The 21,501-nt window shown below is 45.4% G+C and overlaps 1 protein-coding gene across 1 annotated transcript in view; it reads right to left on the bottom strand.

Moving 5' to 3' along the window:
- Window positions 1-3,283: 3,283 nt before the first annotated feature.
- The window catches only part of LOC119382544 (lysosomal alpha-glucosidase), a 26,733-nt gene continuing 8,515 nt past the window's right edge, over window positions 3,284-21,501 (bottom strand). The window contains exons 3-20 of the mRNA XM_049412159.1: window positions 21,387-21,501; window positions 19,473-19,621; window positions 17,588-17,757; window positions 16,648-16,740; window positions 14,967-15,205; window positions 14,021-14,152; window positions 13,117-13,227; window positions 12,926-13,042; window positions 11,963-12,168; window positions 10,779-10,912; window positions 10,318-10,469; window positions 10,043-10,191; window positions 9,342-9,426; window positions 7,559-7,746; window positions 6,117-6,205; window positions 4,359-4,408; window positions 3,895-4,044; window positions 3,284-3,395 (exon numbers count right to left, since the gene is read on the bottom strand). The exon at window positions 21,387-21,501 is cut by the window's right edge and continues 193 nt beyond it. Of these exons, the coding sequence (XP_049268116.1) occupies window positions 3,330-3,395; window positions 3,895-4,044; window positions 4,359-4,408; window positions 6,117-6,205; window positions 7,559-7,746; window positions 9,342-9,426; window positions 10,043-10,191; window positions 10,318-10,469; window positions 10,779-10,912; window positions 11,963-12,168; window positions 12,926-13,042; window positions 13,117-13,227; window positions 14,021-14,152; window positions 14,967-15,205; window positions 16,648-16,740; window positions 17,588-17,757; window positions 19,473-19,621; window positions 21,387-21,501 (2,395 nt within the window). The 3' untranslated portion in view covers window positions 3,284-3,329. The remainder of the gene's footprint in view (window positions 3,396-3,894; window positions 4,045-4,358; window positions 4,409-6,116; window positions 6,206-7,558; window positions 7,747-9,341; window positions 9,427-10,042; window positions 10,192-10,317; window positions 10,470-10,778; window positions 10,913-11,962; window positions 12,169-12,925; window positions 13,043-13,116; window positions 13,228-14,020; window positions 14,153-14,966; window positions 15,206-16,647; window positions 16,741-17,587; window positions 17,758-19,472; window positions 19,622-21,386) is intronic.

Consider the following 21,501-nt stretch of genomic DNA (forward strand, 5'->3'; position numbering starts at 1 on the left):
CGGGCTCACGTAAACGCTATAGTGGCTCTGGCCACGTGACGGTAGGAACCGGTTAGGTCGGCGCGACTGTGAATGATGCATTGACTTGCTTGACACGCTTGGCAATATGCATGTAAATGCGGTCTTTACCCGACCCGTTTTTGTCGAGCGCGCGTGAATGAGTTAGGACTCCGAATTTTAATCGTAAACTTGAGTTTTTGTAGAAGACACAGAAATAGCGCGTATAGACGAATGTGAAGAGATAAAGAAGGCACAACACGACAGTGTTCATGTCATGCTTTCTTTACTCCGCCTGACCCAAGGTCGCGGGATTGAATCCTGGCCGCGGTGGTCGCATTTCGATGGAGGCGAAATGCTAGAAGCCCGTGTACTTCGATTTAGGTGCACATTAAAGAACACTAGATAGTCAAAATTTCCGGAGTACTCCACTACGGCATTCTTCATAATCATATTGTGGCTTTGAGACGTAAAACCCCAACAATTATTATCTTTACTCCATCTTTCGCCCCCCGACCACCGACGTGTAAGCAGATCTTACAGTATGCTTCGCAGGGTCCTTCGTAATCACGGAGGTTGTATATAAGCTCTGCAATATCGAAATAAGTGTCAAAGTGTCTTACCTTAAAACTAGAAGACACGGAAAGGCAAGCATCGCGAAAATTGCTGCCTGCCAACTTTGTCCGCTGCGCTATGTGAAACCCTTCGACCTACATCGAGCAGCTGGTGCTCAAGTGTTTTGCCTGGTCCTTTATCTATTTTTGCCCAAGTTTATCTGCTGGCACGTTCAAGTACACAGCGTCTGTGAGCAGAGATACCAGCTCCTCCAAGGAAGGAAAGCATGCAGGTACTATACAGACGGCACCATCTCTTCCGGAACTCGTCCGCAATATTCTTTTGTCTGCCATGATGATGATGATGATGCAAACTTTATTCGAGTCCAGAGAAGACGCAGGGGAGACCCCGCGCCACCCAGCTAGTCTGCCATCTCGCAACATTGTCCGCAATTCGCCTCTATCTACACCAACACTTTCAGCTTTCCTGCAGACCTTGGTTTTCGGAGCGGTCACGCGGCGGTATATTTGTGCAGACAAAACGACACAATTGTCTGATTCGTGAGTTTGTGCTTCGGTTATCACGCACTTGGCGTCAAGCATAATATCGATGCGAATGCATCAAGTGGCTCAGCGAGTGAAAACGCCGACGTCTGCAGCAGCAGAAAATCATCTCAAATTCCCATTGGCAGCAACTATGCAGAGCGGGGGAGAAGGAACACTTTCTGGTGCACCAGCTGTTGCGTGGAAGCATTGCCGCAGCGCCACGCCATCCTCGCTCCCGGAAAGCTTTGTGTCTTTCACGCGCCCACTCATTGCCCTCTGACTTCACCTTGGTAATTGTTGTAAAGAAAAGTAATGTGTAAAAAAAGAATAAATTTGAAAGTAATAACTTCGGCGGTAGGAGATTCCGAGGCCACGGCCCCGCTGTTAGAACCCAAGCGTCTTAACCACTGAGCCAAACCAGCACTTTTCTTGCTTTGTTGCTGAGCTAAACCAACAGCTACTAGATATAAGGCCTGTGCACTGCAAGACCATTTCCTGCATCTAAGATTCTAGGACCATGGGCATGTGCCTCGAAGGCACAGAAGTCAACGAAAGCGCTACTGAAACACCTAAAGTAGAGAGATCTGTGCGACCACCTGTAGACTTGACGTGCACCAACAAGTGTGCGCGTGATTCTATACGTGTATCTTTTTTTCTCTTTTCGCCCCTTCACCTCTTCCCCCGAGCAGGGTAGCAAACCGGGCGTGCGTCTCGTTAACCTCCCTGCCTTTCCTAATACTACTACTCTCTATCTCTTCGCTGCTTGAGCCGAAATTTTTATATCACCGCTTTCGTCACGCCGGGCTTGGCAACGGAAATTTCTGTCCAAGTAGCGTGATATGATTAAGCAGAGTGCACAGGCCTGCTATCTAGGCGGCGTTGCGCGCAGTCCGTATTTCTATCGCTTTCACTCACTGGGTTCAGCTGCTGCGTGCGCCTGCTGGCCTTGGTGGTCGCTACTGCAGCTTCGGTCTCGTCCCGCAGGACGTCGGTGGCATGTGGTGTTGGCGAACTTTACGGATCGTAGAGCTATGCCCGCCGTAACCGACCACAGCCAGCCTACGCCAACGCCACCGACGTCGTTGTGACGCGAAGACGTCTAGCCGTCCTGAGATGAAGACATATCGTGGCCACCGAAGAATACATTGTCAGCGCGACCCTCCCCACAGACATTGCCGTACATCCTGCGTGGAAATAGATGTGCTTAATTTCTCGGAAATACCGTCCAATGATTCGTGTCTACAGTCTACATATACTAACGCAGAAAGTGTAAAATAAAAAGAAATATTAGGATTCACGCAAGGCTGAGTCACAGCATAGCTGGTGGGCACCCAGCTGATCCAGGCTTGGCTAGGCTTTTACCCTCTCACCTATCTCTTTCCTAAACCTCTCTCTTTCCCAACTGTAGATGCTTGCTCTCTTTTTCTTTTTTGTGTCTGTTTATTTCAATTTGTTTCTCTCCCTTTCTTTATTCTCTTCATTTCTCTCTATTTCTTTCTATGCTATGCTTTACACTCTCCCCTACTTTTTTCCCTCCACCTCAACCTCACATCTCTCCTCCTCATCCTCACTTCTCTTCCCCACCGCGGCGGCTGCATTTTCGATGGAGGCGAAAATGTTTGAGGCCCGTGTACTTAGATTTAGGTGCACGTTAAAGAACCCCAGGTGGTCTAAATTACCGGAGCCCTCCACTACGGCGTCTCTCGTAATCATGTCGTGGTTTTGGGACGTTAAACCTCAGATATTATTATTATTATTATTCTCTTTCCCACTTCCTTGCTATACAGTACTACACAAAGCTATGCTATGCTAGCGTGCCTGGATAGCCGGAATGGTTACGACGCTCGCCTTTGGATCGTGGTACGCTGGTTCGAATCCCTCCTCTTCAATAAACTTGTTTCACCAAGAATGTCTCTCTCTCTCTCTCTCTTTGTTTCTGTCTCTTTCTTTCTTTCTTTCTTTCCCTCTGTACTCGTTCCCTCACCAATCAGAGTTATCAGAATCGTGCGCCGGGAACGTTGTCTGAGCGAAGCGCTGTTAGAAGATAGACTGTTACGAACCCGTCGTAACAGTGTGCGGAGGAAGTTTCGCGCCTTCGATAGAGACCCGTACTTTCATCACAAACGAGCTCATATTTCAATAAGCGCGTGAAAGATAGATGAGATCAGCGACAGCAGCTTTTCATTGCCGTAATGACATTCGGCTCTTTTATTAGCACGAAGCGAAAGTTGCTCAAGTTGACCAAGAAATGACGAATGCTTCGGCGAGGGGCTCCCAGATGTCTACGATGGTCAGCACCTGAACGTTGCAAAACGTGTTAAGCAAGAGCTAAATAAAATAATTAAAGACGCACTTTAATCACTAATACCTGTCATTTACTACGTTAAACATGCTAGCTCCTTATATGCATAGACAGGCCATGTTTATATGCCTAGACCGCATCACCTCTACCTGCACAGCGGCCAGAAAAGAAAGTATGTTATCTATCTCCCGTTCTTGTTTCGAAAAAAGAACGTTATAAAAGATAATTAAGGAATTCAGACATTATGGTTTTCCACAATGCCTGAACTGTCCAAAATATGGCGGAAATGCATAATAGTTGAGCACTGTTGTTTTGCTACTGTGCACTGAAGTGATGCGCATGCATAGACACATTCAATACCTACAGCAACAAAGCAATCCAAAGGACCGCAAAGTTATTCCTTTATTTAAGTAATAAATTGTAAATATGTTATATTTGACGAAAAAAAAAACTACGAAAATAACCATTTTGTACTCCGATCCATTTGCGACATACCTTCGTCTTCTCGTCGTAGCGAAATTCCAGGCTGCGGCCTTTTAGTGAGACAAACGTGGGTTTCTCCCGGACACCGTACACGACCACGGTTCCCAGATGCAGACCATCGGCGTAACCACGGTGGGTCGCGCTAACCACCAGTTGGCTTCTCTGTAAGCACAGAAAGACGCTGGCAAGTACTGCAGATTTGGCAAGGTGGAGTATCATAATCTGTTTTGCTATAGCGCAGCTCAGTTTGAGCCTGAACGAAAGAGACAATAGCAAGGAAGGAATCGCCATAGGAACAAAGGTCACAGCACACGTGTCATCCTAGGAAGCCGAATTCCAGAAGATCCGAGTCCTCATACACTGGAGCGGGACTAGCTTTGTGGTTTTACCTTCGCTCGCCGAAGAGTAGCATGCAATAAAATAAGCAATTCGGTGCACTTATATATAACTCGTAAGATGAATGAAATAAAACTTACATCGATTAGCATGAAGGTGTAGGTATTGTACTGTTCCCGTTGCACGGTATCTGCAAACATTAGCGAAGCAACGCGTTAGCACCCCTCATTCGCAACAGTTCGCAGTGGGTCTCATCTGTTTAGGTATGGTTAGTATCGGTGGACATTCATGAAGAAAGTCATACGTGTGTTTATTAAAGAAAGAGCCAAGCTTCCGTACATGTGGCCATAAGAAACAAAGGTGGCATATAAATGTGTGAAAAACAATGTCCACGCACGCCTTTAGTATATTCGTTCTGTTGAGAGAGAGAGAGAGAAACCTTTATTTGTACAAGGGTAAACGCTCTTCCTCGTAGGGTGGAGCCCTTAGTTCAGGGCCCCATTGGCTCGCGCCACTCCACGTGAATTTCGAATCAAAATGTTACATCTGCGTCAAATGCAGCTACAACGCGATGGCTGCCGTGACTGGGAAGGAACTGCTTTTCTCCGCAAAGCTGGCGATGATCAATACAGGCGAACGTGGAGAAAACAAGTCTGACGTCGCCGCTGCAGTACAGCATCCCTAGAAGCACGCCGAGTGGGATATTGGAGATCAAGGCCGACATTGTTGCCAAGGTGGACTCCCGCGCCTGAGATACTGAGACACTGTTTACATCGATACCGTATTTTCTCGCTTATAGCTCGCCCCTGCACATAAACCGCGAAAAAATGAAAACCAAATAATAATAATAATAATAATAATAATAATAATAATAATAATAATAATAATAATAATAATAATAATAATAATAATAATAATAATAATAATAATAATGATAAAATCCCCGCGTATTGCCGTGAAGCCGCCTTCTTTGCATTATCGTGCAGCACTGCCGTAAAGCCCAGTTGCGCAAATAAATTCGCACCGGAAGTACGGTGTGTGTGTGTGTGTGTGTGTGTGTGTGTGTGTGTGTGTGTGTGTGTGTGTGTGTGTGTGTGTGTGTGTGTGTGTGTGTATTCCATCCCCACTGCATTCGTACAGTGGGGATGGAACGAAACGCCAACAACATGCGGCATCTCCATTCCGTGCTGTTTCTCATTTATTTTCAAGCGGTTGTAGCCTGGGTAGCGATAAAAAGCCGCTAGAGCCATCCATGATACAATCAAGAACCATCTAGCGTATTTTTATTGCCACCAAGGTCAGAGCGTGATGAAAACAGTGCGCCGCCTTCGCGTTTCTCTCCCTCCCCCCTTCCCCCCGCCTGTACTTATCTCCAATATACAACATTGTGTACGTGCGTGCGTGTGTGAAAAAAACTGTGGGAGTTTGTGTGAAGCCTATCGTATTCACTCGCACAATCGCAGCACTATTGGCTACCACATTTACTAGCATAATAGCAGCACTGTTGGCTGGCTAATGTTGTCTGTAGTGTTGGCTATCAAGGCAGTTGAATATAACTAAAAGCATTTCGCTCGTACAATACGTATGCACCATCGCGCGAACAACTCAACCGGGCATTCTCGTAGCGCACTCATGACCACTGGCGTAGCCAGGGGGTGGAAGGGGGGGAGGAGTTTGAAACCTCTCTCCCCGAAGTTTTTCAATACTGCATGGGTGTGTGTGTGGGTGTATATATATATATATATATATATATATATATATATATATATATATATATATATATTGTAGAGAGAGAGAGGCGTACATACAAACGCACGCACGAACATACAAACAATGTGGTTAAAGACCCCCCCCTCCGATAACAATTTCTGGCTGTGCCACTGCTGACGATTACACACCTATGGAGTCTCCGTCATCCCAAAATAGTTCGCCTCGAGCCGTTCCTCTCTCGTCGGGGGCGACGACAAGTGACAGCGGGCTCCTTCGGCTGGGAGAATGATCAAGTCAGACAGCACGTCGCGTCAGAGTCGATCTTACGATTTTTGCGACACGATACCGTATCAATTCATGTTCGGACACCGCATACTATCAAAGCACGACACGTCGTATATGAACGAAAAAAGGCGATCTTTTCTTTGTCGAGGATCTTGTTTGCATGTTAGACGCAACCTAATGAATCGCACAGACATTAAGGTCAGGGAAAGCATAGGGGACGTTAACTATTGTCTTTAATTGCAGTGTACTGATTGATTGTGGGTTCAGATCCCACCGATGGAAATTTGTCCACTTCAATTAATTTCAATTTACGTACACTACAGTTAAAGACAACAATTAACGTTCTCTATGCTTTCCCTGGCCTAATTGCCTGTTCGATTCATTTGGTTGCCTCTGACACGTCGCATATATGTTTCTTGAAACTCCCACACAGCGTTCGTCAACACCGAACCAAACAGCTGTGCGCGTATTCGTGTCGCGCGATGCCTTCTGCGACATTAATGGAACGACCCGTATTATTATGAAGCACAGTTAAGGTCCGATGGCCCGAAAATGAACAGGACATGAACAGGTAATCTGAACCTTCAGGTATTAGTTTGTTCCATGGGTATACATTTTCGTGCATTAACGTTCAAGTGTGCATGTTCGCAGCAATCAAAATACATAACAACGTTCCGGAGCTATGATAACTAAAGCCACTCAAAGAGTTAATAATAAATGTTGGGGTTTTACGTCCCAAAACCACTGTATGATTATGAGGGACGCCGTATTGGTGGGCTTTGGAAATTTCGACCACCTGGGGTGCTTTAACATGCACCTAAATCTAAGTACATTACTCAAAGAGTGCCATCACACATAATAACGTGCAGGCAAGGTATTGTTCTCAGCGCCTTCATCCTCACATAAAACCCACCTTCATTCGCCTAACAGTTCATCTGTAGAGGCCGGTCGCAAAGAGTCGCCTGCAGAGGGCGGTCGCGTTGAAAACCGTGCTCTAAAGAAAAAAAAAATTTAAAAATTGACTACTACGCGTCAGTGCGGTGATCCGTTGAAATGATTCTCGACTTTACTGCAGGAGGTCATGACACGAAGTATTAAGGCGCTTCTGCTATATGTGACGAACTTGGTGATCACTTCCGGCGACGACATTTCGGAAGGGAGCTTCATCTTACGTGAGCATGAATTTCGAAAACTCGTGGAACGATATTTCGGTGCTCTGAGTCAGTGCAGTTAAGTTGGGACGATTTGAAATCTTTACCTGTCTTCCAAACACAATTCGTATGAACAGAGTTGCCTTACATTTTTATTCAAGTCACCTGGTTAATACTTAGGGAGACTTTATTACCTGACTTCCGTCGTGGCAGCCGGAAGTTGACAGGGGATTATGGATCCACCTCTAACCAAAGCTTGGATGCTCCGCAGGGGTGCCTCCAGGTGGTGGAAACCGCCTTCCGCTTCACTGTACGCGCTTCCGTTGGCGTTCAAATCATACCACACCCCTCTGGGTATGTACGTCCGCACACTGCTCCGATTCTGAGCAAAGGAAAACAATGTTAAGAAAACAACGCAAGAAAGTGAATTCCATCTACAAATTTTACTCGTACTGGTAAGGATTTCTGCTTCTAGGCAAGACGTCACAGATTCGACTCAGGACCATGGCAGCCCCATTTCGGTGAATGCGGATACAAAAAAGAAAAAGAGAGAAAATGAAGGAGGAACGAAAAAAAGAAGAGAAAATTGAATAACTTATAGTTTATTGCATATTAAGATGTGGTCATGCATAGGTTGGTAAAAAATGTGGAGCTCACTCAGACTCACTCAAGAAATATATTTTGCGTTTAGTGCTCACTCGTATTCAGAATCACCAAAATTTTGCTCGACCGAACTCACTCGGACTCAGGCTCACTAGAATTTTTCTCAACCGGGCTCACTCTTGACTCAAACTCACCAAAATATTACTCACCCGGACTCACTCAGACTCACGGCTCCGTCTGAGTGAGTCTGAGTGAGTCGACTCATGAGTGCGTTAGCGTATAGTTAGCTTTTTCGACCATAATGTCAATGCTCGTTCAAGCCAATGTCTCACATAATCGGTACTGTACGATGCGCCTTTTGATCTCGTATATACCTTCAAATACGAGCTATCAGTGGTTGCAATCCAGTAAGGAAATTTTTATTGAAAGAGACGACTCACACGATGTATATTTATCAAGAAGTTCCCGTGAAAGAGATTGCGGGGTGAGGTCAACCCCCCCCCCCTTTTTTTTCTTTAACTCACGCCTCTGATCAATGATAAGCTGGCGTATGAATGCTAGTGCGTCGAAATATGTGTGAGTAGACGTATCGACGTGAGCCGACATAAGGCTGATAATAATGCTGAATATGAGCAGATAGCTGCCATGTCGTTCCAGTGTTAAAGTACATAACAAATCTGTCGCGATTGCTGTACCCAGACACTGACTGCTAATATGTACAATACAGCTGATGAGCTATTCTATACCGTAATAAAGGGGTCGCTCAAGAAAGATTTAAATAAAAAATACCTCGAACACTCTACTTTCTAAGTCTTGTGTTTATTTGTTTGTTTATTTTACTTAATATGTACTGATGGGCTAGTTGGCGAGCCATGATATCTGATGATGCAGCGCACAAAGGTCACAATCGCGCGCACATAAAAAATGACGCAAACGCGAGCGCTGGACTGCAACAGATCAGTTGCAGTCCCGCGCTTGTGTTTGCGTCATCTTTATGTGCGCGTGATTGTGTCCTTCGTGCGCTGCATCATCAGATGTTGTTTTATTTTATGTTATTAATATTCATGCTGCTTGTATCCTGTCATTTTTAATTTAGTATACATTTTATTAGAGAGAGAAAGAGAGAACTCGTTATTGAAAAGGAAATAGGTCGGCACTTATTAAAAATTAACAATTTTGCGGTTGCACGGCGCTTACTCGTTTACGCCTTCCTCAAAAAGATACTCAGTTAATAATGTAAAGCCACACTCGATCATTACAGTTTGCTCAAAGTTATTTTTTGTTCATCATAAATACGCGACGACTTCACATCCACTACATATGATGAGCGCCACGTGATTACGCCCTTCCCCGCTTTCCTGCTTCAGAACATACCTCGTACAGGACGGGGTTGAAAAGAAGGCTGGATCCCCACAAGAACTGCTCGTCAATGTCGTGCGTGTTGGGGTCTTCAGGAAACCTGCAAGTGGCATATACCTCGTTTCAACTTGACAGAAAATGCTGCAAATGCAGTTGTTCAACCGTTCATGCATGCACTTTGGCAGAAGCATAAGTCAGCATCTCAGTGTGATTATTACGCCTTATTCGATAATCGTGGCACGAGTTCATTACAAAACACCTTATGATTGGTGCAGCTTACCCTCAGTTGATCTTGTGCCATTAAACTCAATTTAACTAACAAACTAACTACGCCCTGGTGTGGTTTACGAGGTAAGTCTGTGCTTTAGTAGCTTCGAACACCATCCACACTACCATTATTCTAGACGATAGCCCTCAACTTCGGTATCTTATATACTGCGAAATGTTTCAGTTATATAACCAAAAATTTTTAAAAAGTTGTCCTAAATTGTAGCGCGAAGTGAAATAACAAGGAAACACAAGAATACAGGATATTTTCTTGTTATTTAACTTCGCGCCACTAGTATTTCGTTAAGCTGTGCACAAACTCGCCCAACGTAATACTCTGATAGAGATTTTGCGTTTTTTTTTTTTTTTTGCTCCGCCAGGCTGCCCTCGCGAACGATGGCAAGGCCGAGAGGCCGTTGTGCAGTCGATGTGAAAACAGCTGCACCCACTCGAAGAACAACGGCCTGGCGACCGTCTCCCCGTAGACGTGGCTCCTGTGGAACAGCGTGTACAGGTACGGCAGAAGAGTGTAGCGCAACTCGAGTGCGTTCTTAGCGGCTTCGACGACCACGGGTCCCATGCTGTGTGGGTCCTGATCCTGCAAGATAAGGGTGCAAGTATACACATCAGCCGGAAAAAGTATCTAAGGGAGCCTCTCTAAGATACTCTCTTAGATATTATCGGCCCCCTTCAATGGCTGAGTGTCGCCCAAAAGCATACGCACCCTACTTCCGTTCATGTTGTGGCTCCGCGAGAACGGGTAGAAGGCGCCCAGCTCGAACCAACGCGCGCACATCTCCTCGTTCGTGTCTCCGAAGAAACCGCAGATGTCGGAGCCAGTCATCGGGATGCCGTACAAGCTGAAACTGAGCATGCCTGAATAGCGAAGAAAGCAGGGGGGATTTGTTATTAGGAAAAAATAAAACGTTGAGGTCAGATGGTTGGAATAAAGGAGAAAATTATCAATGTTCAATCACTTTGGACTGAAACGGTATCCTTAAATATCACTATTGCGTTTTTTTTTTTTTTGATGTGGTGGAAACCATTGGGTTATCTATCGCAAGGCAAAATGAAATCCAAATTTCCCTTTTACCTAAATTCACCGAATCTTCCGCGCATGTCGTGAATGGGAGCGAGAGAGAGAAATAAACGTTCGTTCATAAAAACAGCGCGCTATCAGCTCACTCGGCACGCTGAGCCTCAGATGGTCCCAGCTCGAGGTGGTGTCGCCTGACCATTGGCCCGACCACGATCCCTGACCGGGGCTTGTGGAGCGCGATATTATGAAAGGCCGTTTTCCACGGATGTCCACCAAGGCTCTGCGAAGAAGGAAGTGGAAAGAGTGGCTCTTAAACTGAGGTTTGTTGCATCTGTTTGTAAAAGGTCCTTCAGGTCACTCATTAGTACAAATCACACTAAACGGCACACGATAGGAACGGACTACTGCCAGACTGGGCTTTGCACTTATGGAATAAACTTTATATACATTTCGTGATGACGTGTGATAATGAGGAAAGCGACAATATTTTCGCCATAACGCGAAACATGACGTAAACCATGGGTGGCATCGGGAGCGTGACGTAACCATATAGGCCAAAATTTAGCATCGCTAAGCATGCGATGGCATGTACATCGTATGGTTCTGACTCTGCAGTTATGAGAGCGTACGTCACTTCACGCCATAAATAAGCCTTTTTTTTATCGTATCTAATTTGCAGTTTCGTGCACACCGTGGCACGATGGCGTATACGCTGAACAGAGCTCGCATTTGCTGTTAGATACCTACAATGCCGGTGAAGTCCGTCTATGTAGTGCAGCATGGTCTATGCATGTGGTGCCAACGTACGCCGTCTTGTGACACGATTCGCAGCTTCCGCTGTCTAACTCATTGGTTTCTCACTGTGCTAGATGTATACAACAAAATGACACAACGAAACGGCAGCCTCGATGACGTCTGCGCATGTCCCCTGTAAAGAAAGGACGTGACAAATGGCGGGATAGAACCCTTTATTTATTTATTTTTTCAGCACAGCAGCTCAGTGCTATATAACCATTAGGTCACGATCACACGCATCATTTCGTCTTGCCGAAGTCACTTTTTGAAACGTATGGCGTTTGTCACGCGTGCCAGTTTATCACATTATTTTCTTGTGATAGCCCGCGCTTTGAAACGTTCTGCTTGGCTTCACTGCTTTCGGGATGGGCCCAAAAGCCGCCAATTCTCGAAGTTCTCACGTAATATCCCACTGGAGCATCTGCGAATCTTAATGTCGGCGACAGCTTATAAGGCTATGTGGCGAGTACTGGCGCTGTCAGTGCGCCATGACCAACGGCCTTCATCCTACGACGTAGTGTGCGCCTACACGAACCTGTATGTAAGGATCGCCTCGAGATGAGCATAGATGTTATGCAAGTCGTAGTGACTCGACAGATGATGTCGGTCGCTCATGCAAAGCGTCTTGGTGGACAGCTGCTCGCCGCCGGGCACATAAGGTGGAGGGTTCATCGCTTCCTCGGGCGGGCATCCGGTGTCGCGCTCGTGGAAGTTCTCGAAGTTCGCCGGCTCGTTCATGTCCTGCGCGCCGAAAAAAAGAAATTACACTATCTCCCGCTAAAGGGGACCATGAGGCGATGCGAAGCCGGAGCACTTGCACGATCGCGTTCCGTTGGCGTTCGTTGGGCATGCTACCGACCTCGGGCATGCTACCGACCTCGCGTCGTGGAAGGCGAAGAGGAACGCTACGCGCGTCGTGTCTTCCCTCTAGCCTGGCCGTTAATTCTCACAGGGCGAGCGGGGAACGCGGTCGACAGGCGCGCGAGGGGGGAGCATAGGAGAGGAGGTGAGGGGGAGGGGACGCGCATGCGATGGTGCTCATCGCGCATTATACGGGAAGGGAAGGAAGCCAAGGCGAGTGAAATTATTATCTCGCCTGATTGTCTCCTGGTAAAGAGGAAAGTGGCAAGGGATGCGGAGTTTTTTGCCATTGTGGAAAGGAAAACGAGGAGGGTGCGGAGCAGCAACTGTCTCTCAAGCGAGGGCACGTCAACCACGCTGCGATGGGGAACAGGAATTAGAGAGGAAACCGAAGGTGTTATAGGAGCACGCGTCGGATTGGCGGAGGTAGGAGAGAGTAAGGCGGAGCACTGAGAGCGATGGCGACGTCAGTGAGATCTGGCAATAAAAAACTGAAGGCTGTCTACCACGTGTCGCACTCTATACATCTAAGCATTCTATCTGTTCACTGTGTACCTACACACTACAGATCGTTCCGTTAGAAACACACACACACACACGAATGCAAGCCCGCGTTAATAGATAATGACATGCTTACGATCCAAGCTCCATCGAAGGGAATGACCTCATGGAAGCTTCGGAACTGTTTTGTCCAGTATTTCCCGGCCATTGGGTGCGAGAAATCCGGAAACACGCTGCTGTTTTCGTTCCACACCTGTGTGTTATGTGGAATCGTACGTTGAACGACAACCGACACCAAACTGCAGCGGATAAGCCTTCTTCGCTTACCTTTCCGTATTTTATGTCACCTGTGGTGTTCTTGACGAAGATGTCCATTTGGACTCCATCGTCGAACGGCGGATACGTTCCGGGCGCTTCCGCACCACTCACCGCTGGGTCCTGTGAAAGTCGTATACGTATGCCTTGAGGTGACAAGGCAACAACGCAGCAGCGTCTAAAGCAGGGTCTCTACCAGAGCCTCGTTTCGATTTTTTCAACAGAATCTTACTCGCAGTGCAGATTTGTTTATTGTTTGGCATGCATGCGTCACCTACATAAGAAGGAATGACCCTACATACAATATTTTGTGGCCGCAGATCTTATTTTACCTACATCATATAAAGCAAATCATAGGTCATATTTTAACTCACACGCACGCACGTGCGCATAATTGAGCTCGTTTGCTATCTTACCCACTCGCACAGAAAGGATGCTCACAAGCACATCTTATTCAAAGGAAGTAATGAAGTAATAAAGGAAAACATCGTTTGCTAATTCTTATTTTTAGGACTTAGTCCATGTCTACTAGCACACTTCCGAAGTGAACTGCAGCTGTGCGAATTACCCTTCATTGTCCTCCTCTCTTATCCATCTATTGCAGCACATCCATCTTCTCCAGTATATGCCTTTAATTGTTTTTTCTCCACACGGGTTGTTACACTGCATACTATACATGAATTCGTGATGTGTTTTTTTTTTGCAATAAATCTGCATTAATACCCTGTGGAACTTACTGTTCATGGTTAACCGCAACTGGTTTGTTGGCTATGGTCTGTCCCTATCCACTCATGGTATATTTGTATCCACGTTGTTTCTTATTATGAGGCAAGGCACACGGCTGCTAATGATCATTAGCAAACCGGTAATCTACCTTCAAAGCTACAATATTGCGCAATGGAAGGCTCGCACTCACGAAGATGAGGACATAGCGCCTGCCTCCAGCGTGAATTTCTCTCACAAACTCTGGCAGCCCCTCGAATGCTTCCTTGTCGTACGTGAAGCCGTTCTGTCTCTCCATTGAGTCGATGTCGTTCCACTGGGCATCCTGCAGTAATGCATGAAAATAAGGCAAAAGCATATTCATCTCATTGGCTGCCCTTTCTCTACATAAATCAGCAGCGACATTAGATATTTTGTTTTCGGTGCAGCAGAAAGCCGTATATTTTTTTTTCTAGTTGCAGTTCCTGCAGGGGTTGCCTTTAATTAATTAATTAAAATGCTAAATAAACGTACGCACTCTCTTTATGTCAATTCTCAAAACGTTGTTTGAACATGCATGCGATCTTATGATTCAGTGCAAACACGCGAAAGATTCTTTCAAAGCGAGCGCGAGCAAAAGGTAAGGGGTGGCATCAGTTACAGCGGGGAGCGTTCCCTTGACCCCCCCCCCCCCCTTTCAGTAATTGACCAACTCTCCACTCATGAAAACAGTTTCCACATGTTCGAATAAATGTAAGATTTACATGACCAATGGTGTGTATAGTCAGCGATTTTTTTCGTGAATCTCGTGATTTTTATAAGCCTATCATTTAAGGGCTGCGTGCTTAATATCACCATAACCGAGGCCACCGAGATACTTGTATCTCAGGTGTGTAATCTCGCGCTCGCCCACCGGAAAGTACAGAATTATCAAGTCACGCGGTGTACTGGGAGGTGTGTACTGGGGGTGAGTGTATTGGGCGTGGTGTACTGGTATATTCGGTGTGTGCGTTCAATAAACTTCAGCTAAAGTTCAGCGCCCGTCTTCTTCCATGTGTCCCGTTTTCTTCGCGCTACGTCTACCTATCATCAAGTCATTGAGAAGTACTGTTAGCAGGGCTTCTGTAACGAGCTAAAGCATATGGCAGCCATGCACTCACCAAGGGTATGCCGTCGAGTACGTTGTTCTGCATGACAGTTCGCGTGTTGTTAAGGCTTTCGTAACCGTAGCGGCAGAGGTGGAAACCGAGACTCCAGTAAGGGGGCATGGCGGGAAAGCCCACCACGCGTTTGTACTGCTGCACCACTTTCGAAGGCGTGGGGCCCACGAACACGAACAAGTCGAGCACACCGCCGAGAGCACGGAATGTGATCGCCGGCGTCGGCTGCAGCAGGACCTCTGCGACAAGGAGGGATTTTTCAAATATATTTACGCGTTTTCGAGCACCTGCAGTTGCGATTTGCCAGGTGCCAATCTTAATTCTAGGGTTCTGAAGGTGTTCGTGTTCGTGATGATGTCATGATATTGCATTCATTTCGTCGCAGTAAGCATACTTGCTTTAATTCGAGGCGTTTTCATATGAAGTAAGCCGGAATTTCTTTGGACAGCTTTTCGGCCGGCATAAAATTTAAAAAAAAACGTTTTAGGAGCTAAACTTAAAAAAAAATATATATATATATATATATATATATATATATATATATATATATATATATATATATATATATATATATATATATATATATATATATATATATATATAAAGAAACACTTAAAAATACCACAGAAAATTATTTTCAAGACGAATTATACACATAACGACAACTGTACATGGGTTTTGTCTAAAGCCTACACTGTGTGCATTCTACCGTATTTTATCGCATAATTTCAGCGCTAAAATAACATTTCCTACAGTTATCTAATGTTGTTTATCCGCTCTTTCATAACAATGCAAGAAAACTCGCTCTATCAAATATCTCGCACACCACGATAATTACCCGTCGAGAAATTCTCCGCACTTTTTTTTAAGTGCTGATTGCGACAACGACCCGCCACGGTGGTCTAGTGGTTATGGCGCTCGACTGCTGACCCGAAGGTCGCGGAATCGAATCCCGGCCGCGGCGGCTGCATTTTCAATGGAGGCGAAAATGTTTGAGGCCCGTGTACTTTTAGATTTAGGTGCACGGTAAAGAACTCCAGGTGGTCGAAATTTCCGGAGCCCTCCGCTAAGGCGTCTCTCATAATCATATCATGGTTTTGGGACGTTAAACCCCAGATATTATTATGATTGCGACAACGACTTTGAACTAGAACCCCCTGTTTTTCAATGAAATTACGACACTTCTCACATCACAACTTTGGATGTTTTTTTTAGAAAACTTGACCTGCGTCGTGGATTTCACAGTTGAGTGCTTAAACCTCGAAAACGAAGTACGCTTATACATAAGCATATACGGTGTATATTATGACCTGTCTGTTATTGCCATTCGCCTTGCGGTAAATCAATACGTTTACTCAGTAGTTTCACACGTTGTTCTTTAACGGGCTACTCAAAGGCCCTGCAGTAAAGCATTCCCCACTTTTGTTGGTCTCTGTGTAGGGAAGTGATGATTGATAATGTGTAAGGCAGTGCCAAAACAGAGACGTTACGGCCAAAAGCTACGGGAAGCGATTGTTCCATATGACAACCTTCACGACTACATCTTCCAATAAATTCTATAATCGCAAGGATAATATTTAAATAGCGGCAGCTTTTACCTCAGTGTGCTACGTTTTATATAGTGGTTCAGGAAATAACAAGAAATCAAAAACCTACAGATATTGGCACTCGCTCTTCTTACCCATGAAATTGCTGTTGTGCAGAAACACACCATGACTCAGACCTCCGTGTTCAAGGACCAAGTAGAAAGGATGCGATCCATACAAATTCTTGCCTTCCTGCGTAAAAAATAGACATGAGACTGGTGCAGCGACAAACGTTTCGTATAAAGTGCCAAAGATGAAATGAGGGATTGTTGCAATAAGGATTACGTAAAGAAAAGAAAGTGTAATTGCTTGGCATTCTCGGCGAAACGCTGGAACCAATACCAATATATATACGCTGATACAGAAGGACACAGTCACTACGTCAGTGCGGCAGAGTTATCTGTCGTCACACAGCCAACCACACTGCGTGGGAACGAGATATAGGGACGAAATGAGGAAATTATGGGAAAAGAAACAATACCTACAGGTTCTCGCACTCATTAGCGTAGCCAGAAATTTTTTCAGGGTGAGGGGTTCAACCATACGTTATGTATTTTCTTGCGTACGTTTGTGTTTGTATGCGCACGTGTACACACATGCAAAATTGTATACAAAAATGTATGCACATGCAATGCACATGCATGTGTACACATATACACACGCATAATTGAAGATTTCGAGGAGGGGTGAATACACCCCAACCGTCCCTCCCTCTGGCTACGCCAGTGCTCGCACTCCACAGCAAGTTTGTGCGATAGTCGCAAAGGCCTGTTGACTTGAGGTACTGCAGCAATAATAACGTTCCAGTAATTTTCGCTCAATACACATGCTGAGATACTGGTGCATCAAGCTATGAGAAATCCCGTTTATTGCTTCACTCGTGGCCACGTCCCCCCTCAGTGCAGTCCTACTGGTTTGAGGCTCTTCTTTGAGCAACTATTGAAGACTGCGTGCTCGTGTTTTGTTACAATAATAGCCGAGAGCTCTATGCAGCTCGTGTAAGCTATATGCTGGGACTGGTTCCCTCGCGGATACTTGCCGTGACCGGCCTGTCCTTATTGAAGAGGATCTGGCTGGTCCAGTTGAAGCTCCTGCGGAGGGGACCCCAATGCTGCCCCAAACCGTACAGCACGTCCGAAGGCAGCAGCGTCGACAGCTGCAGGAAACGGTCGGTAAACACCAGCCGCGACAGATCCGAGTGGAAACTGCACGAAGAGTCAGCCGCGTAGAATCGCTTTATATATATGTAAAATTTGCCTTGGGCCTGCTAGTATTCTTTACTGTATGTTTTACTTTATGGATCAGCCTGAGACCGTTCTCGTTTCCTGAAACCCTTTGCCGCATACCTATCGCTGCTCTAAACAAGGTCTTCAACGAAGCATGTCAACTAGATAGGAAATCATCACTAGCTCAAAGGGCCCCCGTAGCACAGCCTAACCAGCCGCCAGCATTTATAACCAAATACTCAAATGCGCTACCAAACATAAATAATATCCTCCGTAAGTATTACCCAATACTGGCAAGCAACGAGCGCCTTAGAAAAGCGTTTCCTGGAGTACCAAAGGTCGTGTATCGCCGCAATAGGAATTTTAAGGACATGTTAGTGCATGCAAAAGTAAACCCTCATTCTACTGCCCACATAACACCTTGTTCTCGTCCAAGATGTAAGACTTGTAAGCACCTTCAAGATGACGTTATAATTAAAAGCACCGGAAGTGATTACGTCCATCACATAAAATCTAGTTTTACCTGCACTAGTTCAAACGTTATCTACATGATCGAATGTTCATATTGTCAAAAACGGTACATTGGCGAAACGGGCCAACCTGTTAATGTTAGATTAAACGGGCATCGCGCGGACACAGCGAAAAAGTTACCCAAAGCAGTGGCACAGCATTTTAATGTAGCAGGTCACAACTTCGAAGATCTCAAACTTTACATACTTCAGTCAAACTTTCGGTCCCCAAGAGACAGAAAATATACAGTCATACCATATTCACAAGTTCAATACACTCCAGCCAGCAGGCATAAGGGGGCTCTTGAATCTATTCGGTATGGTACATACACAACGAAAACGAATGAGAGTTAATCCCTTCTTCTAGGCATTTCGAACCTAGTATTGTTAAAATGCCACGTGCTTCCATTGACAATCATTCAGCGAAACGTACACCCTCCTGTCTCCCGTTCCCCCCCGCCCCCCGCTTTTTGTCCCCCCCCCTTTTTTTTCTTTTTTTTTTTTTCGCGTTCCTTATGACTCACCCAGTCGTCGCGGTGGCCTCTCCCCCACCACCCCACCCCTTCTCCCTTCTTTTGGAGAGGGCACGAAGCATATACACACGATAGCTAAGGAAATGAGTTCCAGCCTTGAAAAAGACAAGTCCACTTGTCGAAACGTTGGCTCGAGCACCTACCCCCTGTTTACGGATTTTTTCATCACCTTTGCCGCATTGTGTCATACGTTGTATCGATTCACTATGGACACATTTGACATCTCCCCCCCCCCCCCCCCCCCCCACACACACACACACAAAGGAAAAGAAAAGAACCGTGTGGCGGAAGTTTGCTGCTTGCGGTCGATCAGTGAACGAAAAAAACTTCGAACACTCGGGCTCGAGCGCATGAGCCTTGGTTGTTATTTCAATGTTTTCGGCGAGCGACGGGCGAACGATGACACCACACTAAGCAATCCGCAATTCGGTGTTCTACCTCGGACTCTAAGACAAACAGTGATGTCTTCACCACTGCACTGGGTCACTTAAAAAGGCAGAAGGCAGGGAATATAACCAGAAACGCATCTGGTGGTGGCTACCCTTGGCGGAGGGAATGGGAAAAGGGTAGATACGACGAAACATTTTCAGTGCACGCAACTTCGGCCCTTTTTTTTTTTTTTTTAATCGATATAACGCCACATACGACTTACATCCTCCACGTCCCATGAGCAGAAGTTCGGTTCACCGTGATGGCTCCACTGGAGCTCACGTTTACCGAGTAGTCGCGCACACCGGCGAAGGTCCTAAAAGGAATACGTGGTACTGGAGGGACAAATCGCTCCTTGCCGGCGTCCGTTATCTGCAACAAACGATGGACTTACATGTTCGACTGCACTTCAAACTAAAACAACTGTCATCGAAACGAAGTATTCAAACTCTTGCGTGAAATCTACATGATGTGCTTTTGAGAAATCAGTTTGGAAGACCCAGCGAGAACATCTTAACTGCTGGTGTGTTCAGCGGCGCGTTACGAAACAGGCGAAGCCTTCCAAACGCCGCAAGGGGCCCCTAACATATCACCATGTTCTGTAGTATCTAAAGGTATTCCATAGTGTAGATACTAGTCGTGCGCATGCTTTCGTTTTAATGTGTGCTGTAAAACTTACCGCAGCTCTCGCGAAAGTGCCCGATGGCACTACGCTTGCTGCTCTTGTATTTATGCCGGGTTGGTGACTTACATTAAGCGTTACCATGACGCGGAAATACGACAAATTGGAACTGTCAGCGACCGAAAAGTTACAATCCTTTCAGGCAACTGCTACAATGTTATTAAAACCAGCACGTGTTTGCTTTATTATATTACACCCAATTCCGTCTGCGCATTTTTTTTTTCATGTATGCCTACGACGACCTGAAACTATGGTCGGCAGAAAAATAACTTATTTGAACCAGTACTAATAAAAACCGTTTTACACTTCATCATCACATTGTCCGTAATACTATCACACGATTGGCATGAATGTTGGATTCATTAACTCTACATTTGAGCGAAAACTATTTGTACGTGGCTGTTAAGGCTGTCGAATAGGGGAGTGCGAATAGTGAAATTTAGAACCAAAGTCAATACGAATAGAATAACACTTAAATAGTTTTCGAATAGTAAGGCAACTGTTTTTAAGACAGGCCTAGAATTTTACAACTTTTTATTTCAGACAAAAAAATAACATTAACGTTACATTTAATCGACAAAAGATACCACATTTATGTAAACTGAGGTTAGCTCGTATAGAGTAGCGACTACAGCTTTCGAGGTATTTTTTAACTGTATGATGAATGCAGCAGTTGCTTCACCTTTATAAGTGGTACTTTATCACCGGCTTTTAAATAGCACTAATGCTTAAAAGTTAAATAATATTTCGTGAGTGAACGTCATGAATATCATGATAATGATAGCGTATTGAGGACACATTCGCTCGGACAACCGTGGAGTTTAAAGCAAAAAGTCTGTCATACGGTGATGAGTAAACCTTCGATAGTCCCGTACATGCTTGACCTGCGTGCATCTTGGCAGTTCAATAATTAAAACAATAAAAAATTATCCTTTGCCCTTCCAACGTGTCGTTCCTTTGGGGTTTTCCCGTCGGTGCTGATTCTTCGAAAATTATTCGAAAAATATTCGATAGTTTGAATATGCATTATTCGATACGAGTACCGAATCGAATAGAACGCTTTTCGATTCGTTATTCGAAATTTTCAAATATTCGCACATCCCTATGTCGAATACTCGGGGCCGAAATCACGAAGTTTTTCTTTCCTAAGGGTTCTTTGCCATTGGTCCGCCGGCTTCGATAATGCTATGTGTACCATCAGGATTGGCTGAAAATTTTCTGTTAAGAACAATTAAGACGTTTTTGTGAATACTGATCATGTTTATTAAAAAGACATGATATGTCAGCTATGGCTGATCGACAGGGCCTTTGACACCTCAAGAACTCTGAACTAAGGGCACAACCTCAAGAGCCTTGGGTAAGACAGTTATTGGTAAATAAATCTCATTCCGTCTTTCCCTGTAGTAAACACTCCAAAGAAGATTACTCGCCATTAGAGCATCACGCAGCGCTTACCCTTATTCGTACGGTGTCCCTGTCATAGAAGATGACATCAACGTCCACTTTCTGGACGTCAGTGTCAACGCCCGACGGTGTTCTGCGCTTGAGCCGCAGGCTGACTCGGTCGCTG

This window comes from Rhipicephalus sanguineus, chromosome 2, assembly GCF_013339695.2.
Source record: "Rhipicephalus sanguineus isolate Rsan-2018 chromosome 2, BIME_Rsan_1.4, whole genome shotgun sequence".
NCBI lineage: Eukaryota > Metazoa > Arthropoda > Arachnida > Ixodida > Ixodidae > Rhipicephalus > Rhipicephalus sanguineus.